Source organism: Erithacus rubecula (genome assembly GCF_903797595.1).
Source record: "Erithacus rubecula genome assembly, contig: scaffold_246_arrow_ctg1, whole genome shotgun sequence".
NCBI classification, from domain to species: domain Eukaryota; kingdom Metazoa; phylum Chordata; class Aves; order Passeriformes; family Muscicapidae; genus Erithacus; species Erithacus rubecula.
This window is the reverse complement of record NW_027636076.1, coordinates 130,771-143,535: the sequence shown is the minus strand read 5'-3', so window position 1 is coordinate 143,535 and position 12,765 is coordinate 130,771. Positions and strand designations below refer to the sequence as shown.

Here is a 12,765-nt window from a genome sequence, read left to right as displayed (position 1 = left end):
AGCAGATTTAACTATAAATATGATTTCTCAAGTTATCCATAACTGTAAGACGTGCTAAAATCAAGCAAGCCAAGCTGATAAAGCCTCTCTAATATGGGGGGCAGTATTCCAAATATAAGTATAAAGAAGCCGAGCAAATGAACTACATCACACTGCCTCAAACCCCCAAGGCAAGTGCTACGTGATCACAATTGTAGAAGCCACCACTAGATCATTAGAAACCCACCCTGTACCTCACACTACTACTCAAAACACAGTCTGAAGCCCAAAAAAGCAAGTCCTATAAAGACACAGCACCCCTGAGAGAATCGTCAGACAACAGGACCCATTTCAAGAACAGCCTTAGAAACACCTCAGCCAAAAACCAGGATATTGAATAAATAGATCATATCCCTTATCACACACCAGCTGCCAGGAAAGTTGAACTGTACAACAGACTACTTAAAATTACCCTAAAGGCACTTGGCAGGGAAACATCCAAAAATTGAGAAATGAACTTAACTAAAGCCACCTAAATAGTCAACACCTGAGAGTCCATCACTCAAGCAAGTCCTGCCCAGTCTGAAGCCTTGCACACAGTGGATGGGGATAAAGTCCCTGTAGTACACATAAAAGGTATTTTAAGACTGTTTAGATTAGGCCCACCTCAAGCAAAGGCAAACCAATCCGTACAATTGTTTTTGCTCAAAACCTAGTTACACTTAGTAGGTAATGCAGAAAGATAAAGAAACCCATTGAGTACCACAGAAAAACCTAATCTTAAGTGAGAACTGTGTGTAAAGTTTCACTGTGAATAAAAATACATAGCAGAGTTGAAAGAAGGTATTAATTCAGGTAGGATGCAGATGGTAATAGAATAAGGAGTAGATCATGTCTTAAGTTGCAATGCAAGATGCAAGCAGAAGTATACATTCTATCAGCATCTGCTGAAACCAGGTGGAGCAGGGCTCCTTATCTCTTCCATGACCCATCCCTCACAACTCCTCCCCACAAGGAGTTATACCTTATGGGAGATGCCCCACGCAAGGAGAAAAGCCAAGGATTTCCTACCTAAATAAAATCTGAAATTTGAAACATCAGAGCAACCTTTCCCACTAAATTCCCAGAAGAAGACCAGGCCTATCTTCATCACCACTAGATGTTAAAAAAGTAACTACACCCTTCTCCAAAATCATTGCTCAACAAAACCACATCTGTCACTCCAAGAAAACTACAGGTACCATTATTCAGACTGTAACCAACACCCTGAGCAACAGGGTTACAGGCTGCATTCTGACCTTGCCAGTGTTTTGGTCTTTATATTACTATACTTTTATTTTCATTTTCCCAGTGAAAAACTGCTATTCTAAATCCCATATCTTTCCAAGGAGCTCCTCAATTTCCAAGTCATATTAATTTAGAGGGAGGGAGTTTACATTTTCCGTTTCAAGAGAAGCTCCAGAGCTCCTCAGCAGACACCTGTCTGTCAAACCAAGACAGTGCCCTGCTGCAGCTCCATCCCCATGGCAGGATCCGCGCTGGATGATCCCCAGGGACCCCCGGTGGGCAGAGCCCCCCTGAGCCCTGGTGCTGCTGATCCGTGTTGGGAAGACACCTGGCTGGGGGGTTGCACATCCTCCCCGTGGCCTGGATTTTCTCTGCATTTCTCTTTGTCCTTCCCAAACACCCAAAACCAGGGTAAAAATAGAGATGTTAAATAACGACCTGCTTGGGGACACGGGGGGATCTTCCAGGGGATGCGGGGGACGCTCGGTTCCAGGGATTTGAGGGGTCCTGGGAGGGACCTGGGGGTTTCTCAGGGCGTTGGGCACCCCAGTTCCAGCGGCTCTGGCTGCGCTGGGAGACGAGGAGGAGAAGAGGGAAGAGACGGAAGAGAAGCAGCGGGAGGAAGAGGAGGGACACAGGAGGAGCGGCAGGAAGAGGAGGAGCGATTTTGGAACCACGCGCTTCTCCCGCACGCCCGCACAGACCGCAGCGTCCCCCGGGAGCGGCAGAATCGCCCCCCAAAATCCCGCAGGTGAGTGGAGAGGGGGAGCTCGCCCCAAATCCATCATGGGGGGCTCCGGGAGGGTTTTATTTTTCGTTTCAGGTGATGTTTGGATCTTGCAAGGCCTAAAGCCGAGCCGGAAATGGCCCTGGCGGGATCTTGGCCGCTCCCATGTGGGATCGCCCGGTATCGGCGGGGACGGGGCGATATCGGCTCTGGGGATCCCCGGCAGAGCCGGGGGGGAAGGCGGGAGCCCCGGAGCGGGGAGAGCGCGGAGGGGCGATCCCGGAGCCGGGGACCCCCGGCAGCCTGGAGGGGTGCGGGAGGTTGGTGCTGAGCGGGCTCCGGGCCCCCGAGGCTGAAAGGGGCGCTGACTGCTCCAGCTGCCCTTGGGCAGCGCCACCATCAAACCCAACACGCTCAGCCCTTGTTTCCCCCCAAACCAGGATTTCCCAAACCTTGGCTGCATTGAGGAGGAGGCCATGAGGACGAGGTCGATGGCCCGGGAGCCGCAGGCAGGTGAGGAGGAAGTCAGTGCCCCTTTCCCCCTGTGTCCTGCTCCATCTCCCAGCCCAGCACGGCCCCGGCTGCAGCACAGCCCTGGGGGGATCTCCTTGCCCTTCCCTCTGGCACGGAGGCAAATCCCATCCTGTCCTTGTCCTTCCTCCCCCAGACAAGGAGCTGAGCACGGACAGCAGGGAGGACAAATCCCCGCGGCACAGCCTCGGGCAAGAGGCCGTTTGCAGCGGCTCCACGGCGCAGGAATGCAACGGGGAGGAAAAGCCCCGCAGATCCCGCAGCAGGAGGGGCTGCAAACGCACAGCCCGGGGATCCCAGCAGGAAAGAGCCAGCCCGGGCCGGGGAGGCGGCCGGAGCTCGGAGCTGGGGCTGCGTGAGCAGCTTCACCATGGGGAGAAGCCCCACAAGTGCTCGGAATGTGGGAAGGGCTTCAGGTGGAGATCCAACCTGATCAGACACCGGAGAATCCACACAGGGGAACGGCCCTACGAGTGTGGGGAGTGTGGGAAGAGATTCAGCCAGAACTCAGACCTGACTGTGCACAAGAGGATCCACGCTGGGGAGAGGCCCTATGAATGTGGGGAGTGTGGGAAGAGATTCAGCCACAGCTCAAGCCTGTCTGTGCACCAGAGGAGCCACACAGGGGAGAGGCCCTACGAGTGTGATAAATGCAGGAAGAGTTTTCACAGCAGGTCCAGCCTTCTGAGGCACTATCGCACTCACTGGGATGAGAGGCCCTTCTCCTGCCATGACTGCGGGAAGGGATTCAAGCACAACTCCACACTCGTCACTCACCGGCGCATCCACACCGGGGAGAGACCCTACGAGTGTCCCGAGTGTGGGAAGAGCTTCTCCAGGAGATCTACCTTGACCAGACACCAACGGATTCTCCACTGAGAGAAGCCCTGTGAGTGCCCCGAGTGCAGGAAAAGCTTCGTGCTGGCTCCCTGTGGCCTGGATTTTCTTTGCATTTCTCTTTCTCCTTCCCAGACACCCAGTACCGGGGTAAAAATGAAGACATTGAACTAAGACATGCCTGCAGACACAGGGGGATCTTCTAGAGGATGTGGAGGACCCTGTGTTCCAGTCACTTCAGGTTTCCTTAGGGGTTGCTCAGGGCTTTGGGCACCCCAGGCCCAGCGGCTCTGGCTGCACTGGGAGATGCTGACGGAGGTTCTGGGGCAGCTGATCAAGGACCCCCTGCCCTGACACCCTCCCCGTTTCCCCCTGACCCGGCTCCCGCTGTCCCCTGTCCAGGATCCTCCTCTCCCCACTGTCACTGCCCTTGCCCTCAGCCCATTCCTGTCTCACACCACTCCTGCCCCTGTCCCAGTTCAGATCCCATTCCCGGTATCATTCCCTGTCCTGTATTCTCTGCCTGGTTACCGTTCACATATTCCCAGTCCCATATTCCGCGTCCTGTTCCCCTTCTAGTATTCCTGATCCCAGTCCCATTCCCATATTTTCATTTCTTTATTTCAAGTCCCCTTCCCATATTCCCATTCCCAATCCTGTTTCCCTATCCCCATCTCTGTTCCCTCTCCTATATTCTAAATCTCGATCCCATATTTTCTTCCCAATTTCTCGATATTTCCATATTCCCATTTCCTGTTCATGTTTTCATTCACATTCCAATGTCCTTTTCCCAGTCCCCACTCTCTGTCCCTGTCCCCATTCCTGGTTGTTGGAGAGTGGAACAGAGAAGCCTCTCTGACTCCCTCCGAGAGAGAACAGTATGCAAGAATTAAACTTAAAATATTTTGAGAAGTTAAAGTACAGGAAACCACACAGACATGAAATAGAGGTCTAAGTTTTAGTATAAGGAATTAGAAATACTAAGTAGTATAGATGTGAAGTAGAAGTTTAAATCTTAGTGTGAAGCACATAGAAATATGTTTCAAATACCATGAAAAGTAAAAGCCGTGGAATCTCCTATAAAATAGTGGCTGATTGAGACATTAAAAACTTAGTCCCAGACAAAATAAAATTACAATATTAATATTTTATATATTCTTCACATAGAACAGATAGGCCATGTGCACAAGTTATATGTAGACTTTAGTATTACGGAATTCTAAAAGGATTAGGAGAAATTAGTCAGGTTCATGATTTTGGCTCATTGGGTAATTTGTCCAAAAAAATCCGTGTATTGGAGCCAGAGCTCTCTGTCCCTCTCTCGTCCCTCTCTCTTTCCCCCACCATCACCATCACCACTACCAGCACGGCAAAGAAGAAGAAGATGAAGAAGAAAAGAACAGAAGAAGAAAGGCCAGGGAGCATCTGCCTCTGGAGACTCTGCACCAGCCGCAGCTTCCACCTCTTGCAGCAGAGAGCTGCTCCTGCTTCCATCGGGACTTTATGGCAGAGAGATTGAACAGGGACTGGAGAGCCTTGGGCTCTTTGCCTTTGGAGCCTGACGTGCCTTGACAAGAAACAACTTTACAGCAGCCAGCAGCTGCTCTGCTCTGGGAAGATCTAAAGCCACAACCAATCCCCACAGCCGGTGCCAGTCCCGGTTGTGGACACTGCTGGAGGCCCAGGCACATTTTAGCTAGGCATTTTTTTCAAGTTCAAAATATTTTTCTCAGGCCATGAAACTTTCTCAGCCTCTAGCCAGGATTTTTCCCAGGCTAGAGATTTCTTCTTTATTGTAAACACAAGAGAAAGAATCATAACAGATGATGCTGTTCCTATTTTAGGACAGTGAGATTGGAAAAAGAGAAAGAAAAGATCTAACCAATCCAGTTATTGTGAATCACCTTTGCCTCATGTCAGGCTTCAGATGAGACATGCCTGGGTCTTTGCTACTGACCATCAAGGTGTCTGCCCTGACCTGCACCAGGGGCAGAGTGTGATCACAGCTCAGCTTTCACATGCTGACCAGCTCACCAAACAGCAACCAGAGAAAACACTGACCAGATGATCCCTCTTCAAGCAGAGAATGGACATTCATCTGTTCATGTAGGAACTGTTGATATAGTTTTCATTGTTGTATTAGAATAATTACTTAGTGGTGGATTTTTTCACTGTTTGATAAGTTTGGTGAATGGTGATGGGTTTTGTTATTGTAATTAGAATTAAGTTTTAGAATTGAGTTTGTTAAAAGCACCAGGTATGAAGATTTCCCTAGGCACTTCAGGTATCCACAAATCTCCTGAGGAGTGGTGTTTGTTCTCCTTTGACAAAGGGCCCTGTGGAGGATTACAAACACTTCTCTTTCTTTTCCTTTTTAAAAACTGAAAGGGGGAATTGTGGACACTGCTGTAGGTCTGGGCACATTTTAGCTAGGCCTTTTTCTCAAGTACTAAGTATTTTTCTCAGGCTATGAAACTTTCTCAGCCTCTAGCCAGGACTTTTCCCAGGCCAGAGACTCCTTCTTTACTGTAAACACAAAAGAAAGAATCATAACAGGGATAAACACCTGCAAGGTCCATGAGAATTTCAGGGAGCAGAGGTGTCTCCTTCTCTGACCAATGATCTGTTTGTATTTTGTTTTCCATGAACTGCCTTATTTAAGGCAATGGTTTCTTTCAATAAATTGTTCTTTCTTGCTCTTTTCTGCACCAAGCAAGAGAGTGTCTTGTTGCTGTTTTTTCCATAACCCTTCCACAGCAGCAGAGCCAGACACAGCATCAGCAAATCACCACTGCTGTGTTTTGGCAGGACTTTGGTTCTGCACGTTCAAAGCAACAGCAGCTTGTGGCATTTTTGTCACTGAAGCTCAGCACTGACTGAAGTGGCATTTTTAATGCACTCCCTAACTGCAAAACACCTTCAGACACACTTTAATGACAGACAGGCTGTGGGACCGGGGGGTTTCTGGACGGTCGCGGGACAGACTCAGGAGCTTATTATTTGCTGTTCTTCAGGGTTGTATTTTATTATAGGGCATGGGTATAAAGAGATCTTAGAGAAAAATTAGAGATTAGAGGTAATAAGAGTGGAGAGGAGAAGCGGGGAGGGAAGGGGAGAAGCAGGAGCAGGAGAGGAGAGAAGAGAGAAGTAGAAACAGAAGATAAGAGAAATAGGGAGAAGAGAGAAGTAGAAGGATTTTCCATTTGCAGTACAATAAGTATTATTCCATAATGAATATTCCAAATTCCAATAACCAATCTATTACAATATACTAATTTCCTAATATTTGCATGCAACCTATAGGAACAACTAAATTACCATGTTTTATGGCTTTACCCTTATCTTGAGATCTTTCCTGCCAGGCTTGGGACAGGATGTCTGTTGGTTCTTTGGCATGTGTGGTATTTGTTTTTATCTAAACAAAGGAAGAGGTCTCAAACCTTAACATAACTATTTTCAGCATCTATGTCAAATACTGCTAACATCTGTATTTCATCTATTGTTTCAGAACTGCTTGCTAGGCATTCATAAGTCTTTGCTATTCCTTCACCAACATCTCCCTCATTTCATTGAACAACAAAAATATTAGAAACTGTCTTGGTCATTATTTTCCTTATACACTGGAGTATGCAGGGTAAAAACACTAATAACACAACTATTACTAATAGAATAAACAAGCCTATTTTACAAAGTTCCTTTAGCCAAGAGGCAAAGATCCAACCTTCGAACAACCTGTCTAGCCAGGTTGGATCACTTGTAGTAATTTGGTTAGCTAAATCCTTCAAATTTTGCAACTGTTTATGAATGGAAACAGAATGATCTGATAAATTCATGCAACACAATCCTTGAAAATCTTCACAGCCATGCCCATGAGCCAGTAAAAGGAAGTCAAGGGCTGCTCTGTTTTGTAGAGTGGCATGTTTCACTGCTTCTTCATCTGTCAACAAGTCACTAATTGCAATTGATGTGGCATTTACTTCTTTACTGAGCCAACATCCCAACTGATTTAACTGTCTCAGAGCAAATGTAGTGCTCACCTGAGGTAAAAAAATGCTTCTGATAATTGTCATGCCAGAGTTCCACGGGCGAAAGTCACTTTCAAAATGATGTCCTGTGGAGGATCTGATTTTTCTACTTTTCTTTTTGACCACCTCTTTAACACTGGGGGCTATTATGGTAAGTTGTCCAAGTGCACAGGGGCCACCTTCCATATATGAAGGTATGCCCTACCATGCTCTGTCTCCACAAATGAGCCAAATTCCCTTGGGAAATCGTATTGGAAGTTTGCTAAATCGACTTGCGTGTGGCTCAAAATATGTGAGAAGTTTAGTTTGATTACACCAAAAAGTCACATTGCTATAAACTGGGTGATATGGGGTAACATTTAAATGAGGACTGTCTCCTTCCATGAGATGAAAGAAATAACAACTGTTCATAGTTACTGAACCTAAGATTTCAAGCTCTTGGAGATCAAATCGATCAGCTTTAAAATTGTCAATGTAAGTTTGATGTCTTTGGCTGGGAGTTGGAGATGCATGATGATCATCATATGGCCAATACCTTTCAAGGGTGACATTGTCAAAACCCTCTGGCAAAGGTACTCCTACTAAACAGGTTGAAAAAGGTTTGTCAGGACTTGTGTTAGATAAGCAGATGGTGTCGGAGCCTGCTGACTTGGCTAAGGAAACCCAGATATTTGTCTTGGGTTGATTCACTGGTAACGCTTCACTACAAAAGCTAAAACAAAGGAAGAAAAACAACATGCATTCATGCAAACAATGAAACTCCATTCTTTTCTTGAACTGTTTCTCTTGGTCACTTTCTCCTGATGATTCTGCACAGTTCAGGTCTGGGTGCTTGCTTCCTGGCTTCTCGCAGGATCACTGGCTGCTGTGGAGGCTTCAGCAGGTTTTGATGCACAGTGGGGCTTCACATTCTTTGCTGGCACCCACTTGAGGCCTCCATCTGTGGAAACACACGCAAACCCTTTTCCCCATGTTATGAGGTTGTATGGTCCCTCTATTTGTCCTGTTTCTAAGTTTTTAACCAAGACTGGGGGGGGTGCTCCTTCAGTTTTGCTTTTCTGTTATTTAAAAAGTGTCTATAAATAGGAGGATCTGGCTCGTCTGCAGAGCTGTTCAAAAAATTGTAGACATACAATGCTTTATTTAGCCTCCTTTGAGGTGAGGCCTGAGGATCTCCCCCTTTCTGTTGATCTAAAATGCGTTTTAGAGTCTGATGTGTCCTTTCTATTATTCCCTGACCTGTGGGCGAATGAGCAATGCCAAATGTATGGCGAATGCCCCAGTCATTTAAAAATGCAGCCAATTCATGTGAGGTATAAGAAGGACCATTATCAGTTTTGACCTCTTGGGGGATACCTAGATAAGAAAAGGCTTGTGAAAAATGCTGGCAAACATGCTCAGCTGTTTCCCCTGTATGCACAGAAGCAAAAATTGCATTTGAAAATGTATCCACAGAGACATGGATGTTTTTTTAATCTTCCCAAAAGAGGGATACTTAGTAACATCTCTTTGCCATTTCTGCAAGCTCTCCAACCCTCTTGGGTTGGTGGCTCCAGTAGCAGGAAGTGGCAGAATTAGCTGGCAGTCAGGGCAAGCTCGTACAATATTTTGTGCTTGCTCTAAGGAAATGTGAAAATCTCATTTAATTGCCTGTGCATTTTTGTGAAAGAATGCATGGCTCAATTTTGCTTGTTCAATAGTGTTAGGCAGAGTTATTGCAGCAAGCACTGAGGTATCTTCCTCATCAGAGACAGCTGATGCCAATGCATCTGCTCGAGCATTTCCCTCTGCCATAAATCCTGGGAGGCCTGAATGGGCCCTTATGTGGGAAATAAAATAAGGATTAGTTCTGTGAGATAGGATTTGGTAAAGACAGGTAAGCCAAAGACATAACTTATCATTGTTCACATCCTTTAGAACTGATCCCTCAATTCTCTTGACAATATTAGCAACATATGCTGAGTCAGTTATCAAGTTGAGAGGTTCTGGAAAGAGCTGAAAAGCCCTTACAACTGCTGCTGATTCTACAATCTGAGGAGAACCTTCAACCTTTTGAACATCTTGTTCCCAAGCTTTTGTTTCCATATTTTGCCATGTAACTACTGAATTGTGCGTTTGCCCTGATCCATCAGTAAAGACAGTAATTGCTTCTAAAGGTTCTTCACTGATCAGAGGTTTTTCTTTGTAGCATAATTTAGCTTTGATCATTTTGTGTGCCGGATAATGAATGGAGCAAATGCCTGGAAAATCAAGCAAGGCATACAGCAAGTCTTCTGATTTTTGCATTGCCCACTCAAAATAAGTTTTCTTCATGGGCAAATAAATAATTGCAAATTCACAACCTGCTATTGAAAGAAGCCTTGCTCTACCTTTGATGATGATCTGAGACATCATTTCTAAAGGTGTGAGGATTGTCTTTGGTGACCTGTAAGAAATGAAAACCCATTCAATCATTAACAAGGGATCTTTTTGAGAGGGGTCCCATTGAAAGATGAGACCACACAGTCTCAGCTCTTGTCTTAAAATTGCAAGGAAAAAGGGTTTATCTGGCATACAGCAAAGTGCCTGCCTGGTTCACAGGGCTTCTCTAAATTTTTCTAAGGCTTTGCAAGCTTCAGGTGTGAGAGACCATGGGGATCTAATGTTATTGTCCCCTTTCAACAAGTCAAAAAGTGGAGCAAATTCATCAGCAGTGATTCCTAACACAGGTCTGACCCAGTTGATCTATCCTAAAAGCTGTTGTAGATCCCGTAAAGTGTGAACCTCCGTCCAGATTTGTACTTTCTGAGGCACAATAGATTGTTCTGTCAATTTCCAACCCAAATATTTCCAGGGAGCAGTCTCTTGTATTTTTGATTCAGAAATCACCAGTCCTGCTTTTGTGATTTCAGCAACAACACTATCACAGATTGTCTCCATTTGTTTCTGCGTTGGAGCTGCTATCAATAAATCATCCATATAGTGGATTATGAATGATTCTGGGAATTGCTCACAAACCAGAGATAAGGCACGGGCTACGTAATACTGGCAGATGGTTGGAGAATTTTTCATTCCTTGTAGCAAAACGAGCCAATGGTACCTTTGAAGTGGTTCCTGCAGGTTTGTGCTTGGAACAGAGAAAGCAAAGTGAGGTGCATCGTCTGGGTGTAGTGGAATGTTAAAGAAACAGTCCTTTAGATCGATACTGACAAGCGGCCAGTCTCTTGGGATCATGGAAAGGTTGGGCAGGACTGGCTGTAGGGCTCCCATGTCTTCAATCACTGCATTAATTTTTCTGAGATCGTGTAATAATCGCCAGGTGCCAGAGGCTTTCTTGTGGATTACAAATACAGGCGAGTTCCATGGGCTGGTAGTGGGTGTGATGTGGCCTTTTTGCAGCTGTTCAGCCACTAGGTTCTTAAGAACACTCAGCTTATTGTTTGTTAGGGGCCACTGGGCTTGCCAGATGGGGGTGTCTGTTTTCCAGGTTAATTTTAAAAACCTGAGTTTCTCAGTGACCCCTACTAAAAATCCAGTTCAATTCTGGCTCCCCATTGAGAAAGCAAATCGCTTCCCCACATTGTGATGTGTCTTTGCACATTTGTGGTCCTATAATGCTGACCACAGACTCACTCTGTGGGCATGGAGTTGCACCCCCAATGCCTGTGAAAGCACCTGGGGAAGTTATTAATTTCCATTCTGCTGGCCAGTAATAATAAGAAATCACAGTAACATCAGCCCCGTGTCCACCATACCCTTGATTCTAACTCGAATCCCACCAATAGACTGTTCACAAGTCATCATTGGGCGTTGTGTACTTATGTGTTGAATCCAAAAAACTTCAGGGTTGTCCTGATTAAATGAGGGATCACAAGGTGGCATATGCTCTGTGGTCCCCATAAACAGTGCTGTAGAATTAGCTATAGGGGCCTTGGGTGGAATATGCAAGGGAGGATAACAGGCATTAGCTAACACTCGTAGTTCTTCATAGCAGTTGACAGAAAATACACAAGGCAAAACAAGCAGTCCCAGAATACCATTCATCTCTTTGCCAATAACCAAAAAGTCCTGCCTGTATTGAGAAGTCCCAGTAATTCCTGTAGGGATATAGGTATAACTACTGTCCTTTAAAAATGTTATTGGCTTGGAGGCAGCCAAAGTGCACCAGAACCCTGGGGGCAGTAAGCCTGTGGCATAACCTGGGGTTCTGCTGGTGATGGAAGAATTGGCGTCTGAGCTGGAGTATTTACAAATCCTCCCTCGGGGTTCTGTGGTGCCATAACTTGTTTCACCACGCGGTGGCGCTCCGCGCTCGTCTTCGAGTTTTTTTAATTGTTTTTCTTGCTTATATCAGGTTTGGCTCGGCACTGCCAGGAGATATGACGTCCTTTTTTGCAGTTGAATCAGCGATCCGATGTCTGCATCATTCTTCTAACTTCTGAGCAGTTCCTCATGATATGACCTGTTTTTTTTCAGAAATAACAGGGTCCTGATGTGACAGCAGTAGGCATCACAGTCATACTGGTATTGTTTTGTTGAGAATTCAGGTGCAGAGCAGTCAGGATTTCTTTGAGTTTCTGATCACGTGCTGCTGCTTGTGCCGCTAATGCAGCAGTTTGTGATGTCTGAGCTGTGGGAACTCTTTCAAGTTGTTCTCCCAGGGTTTTACCAAGTTCCTTTGCTTGAATAGATGCCACCTGCTGCAAACTTCCTATTTTGTTGCCGGCATCTATCATTTCAGGCACTGTTGGCTTTTCCTTTGCTATTGCTTTAATAGCTTTTTTGCAGTCTGCATTGGCATTATTTTCAACAGTGTCTCGTACCATTATTGGATGGGCTATGTCATCAGAGCACTGTCTCTCAGCTGCCTGTATTACTCTATCCACAAATGTGGTAAATGGTTCAGATGGTTCCTGGGTTATGAGGTTATACGCTTTGTCAAAGACTCCTGCAGGTTGAATCTGTAAGAAAGCTCTGCGTGCCATTTTTTTAATGTCCTCTAGGGCTGTTCTAGGTAAATTCATTTGCTCCTCATTCCTGTCATTGGGATGATCACCAGTCAGTTTGGTTAGGGTCAGGGCACGTAGTTCTATATCTGGTCTGTCTCTGTGAGCATACGTTTCCATTTCAGTTCCCACAGTAGATACTGTGAGTCAGTAAGCATTACTGTAGCCAGATTCTTACAATCACTGGGTATAAGTGTATGTCCGTCTAACGTGCTCTTTAACAGCTGTTTGAAATAGGGGGATGAGATGCCATTGTCCCTCAAAGCTTTTCTTAATTTTTTAATTTCATGTGATGGGATGGGGGACCATCTTCTGGGACCCCTGGGCTGTGCATTAAATATGACCGGCATTGCTAACATATTAAGGCTTTCGTCTTTGCAGATATCGCGTCTGA

At 45.8% G+C, this 12,765-nt stretch overlaps 1 protein-coding gene across 1 annotated transcript; it reads left to right on the top strand.

Moving 5' to 3' along the window:
* Positions 1-1,874: 1,874 nt before the first annotated feature.
* LOC306815836 (uncharacterized protein) lies at positions 1,875-12,765 on the top strand (the record flags this gene model as incomplete). The annotated part of the gene is made up of 4 exons (XM_079332362.1): positions 1,875-2,017; positions 2,434-2,506; positions 2,661-3,198; positions 12,753-12,765. The coding sequence occupies exons 2-4, from the start codon at positions 2,470-2,472 to the stop codon at positions 12,763-12,765; spliced, it is 588 nt and encodes a 195-aa protein (XP_079188488.1). The 5' UTR covers positions 1,875-2,017; positions 2,434-2,469.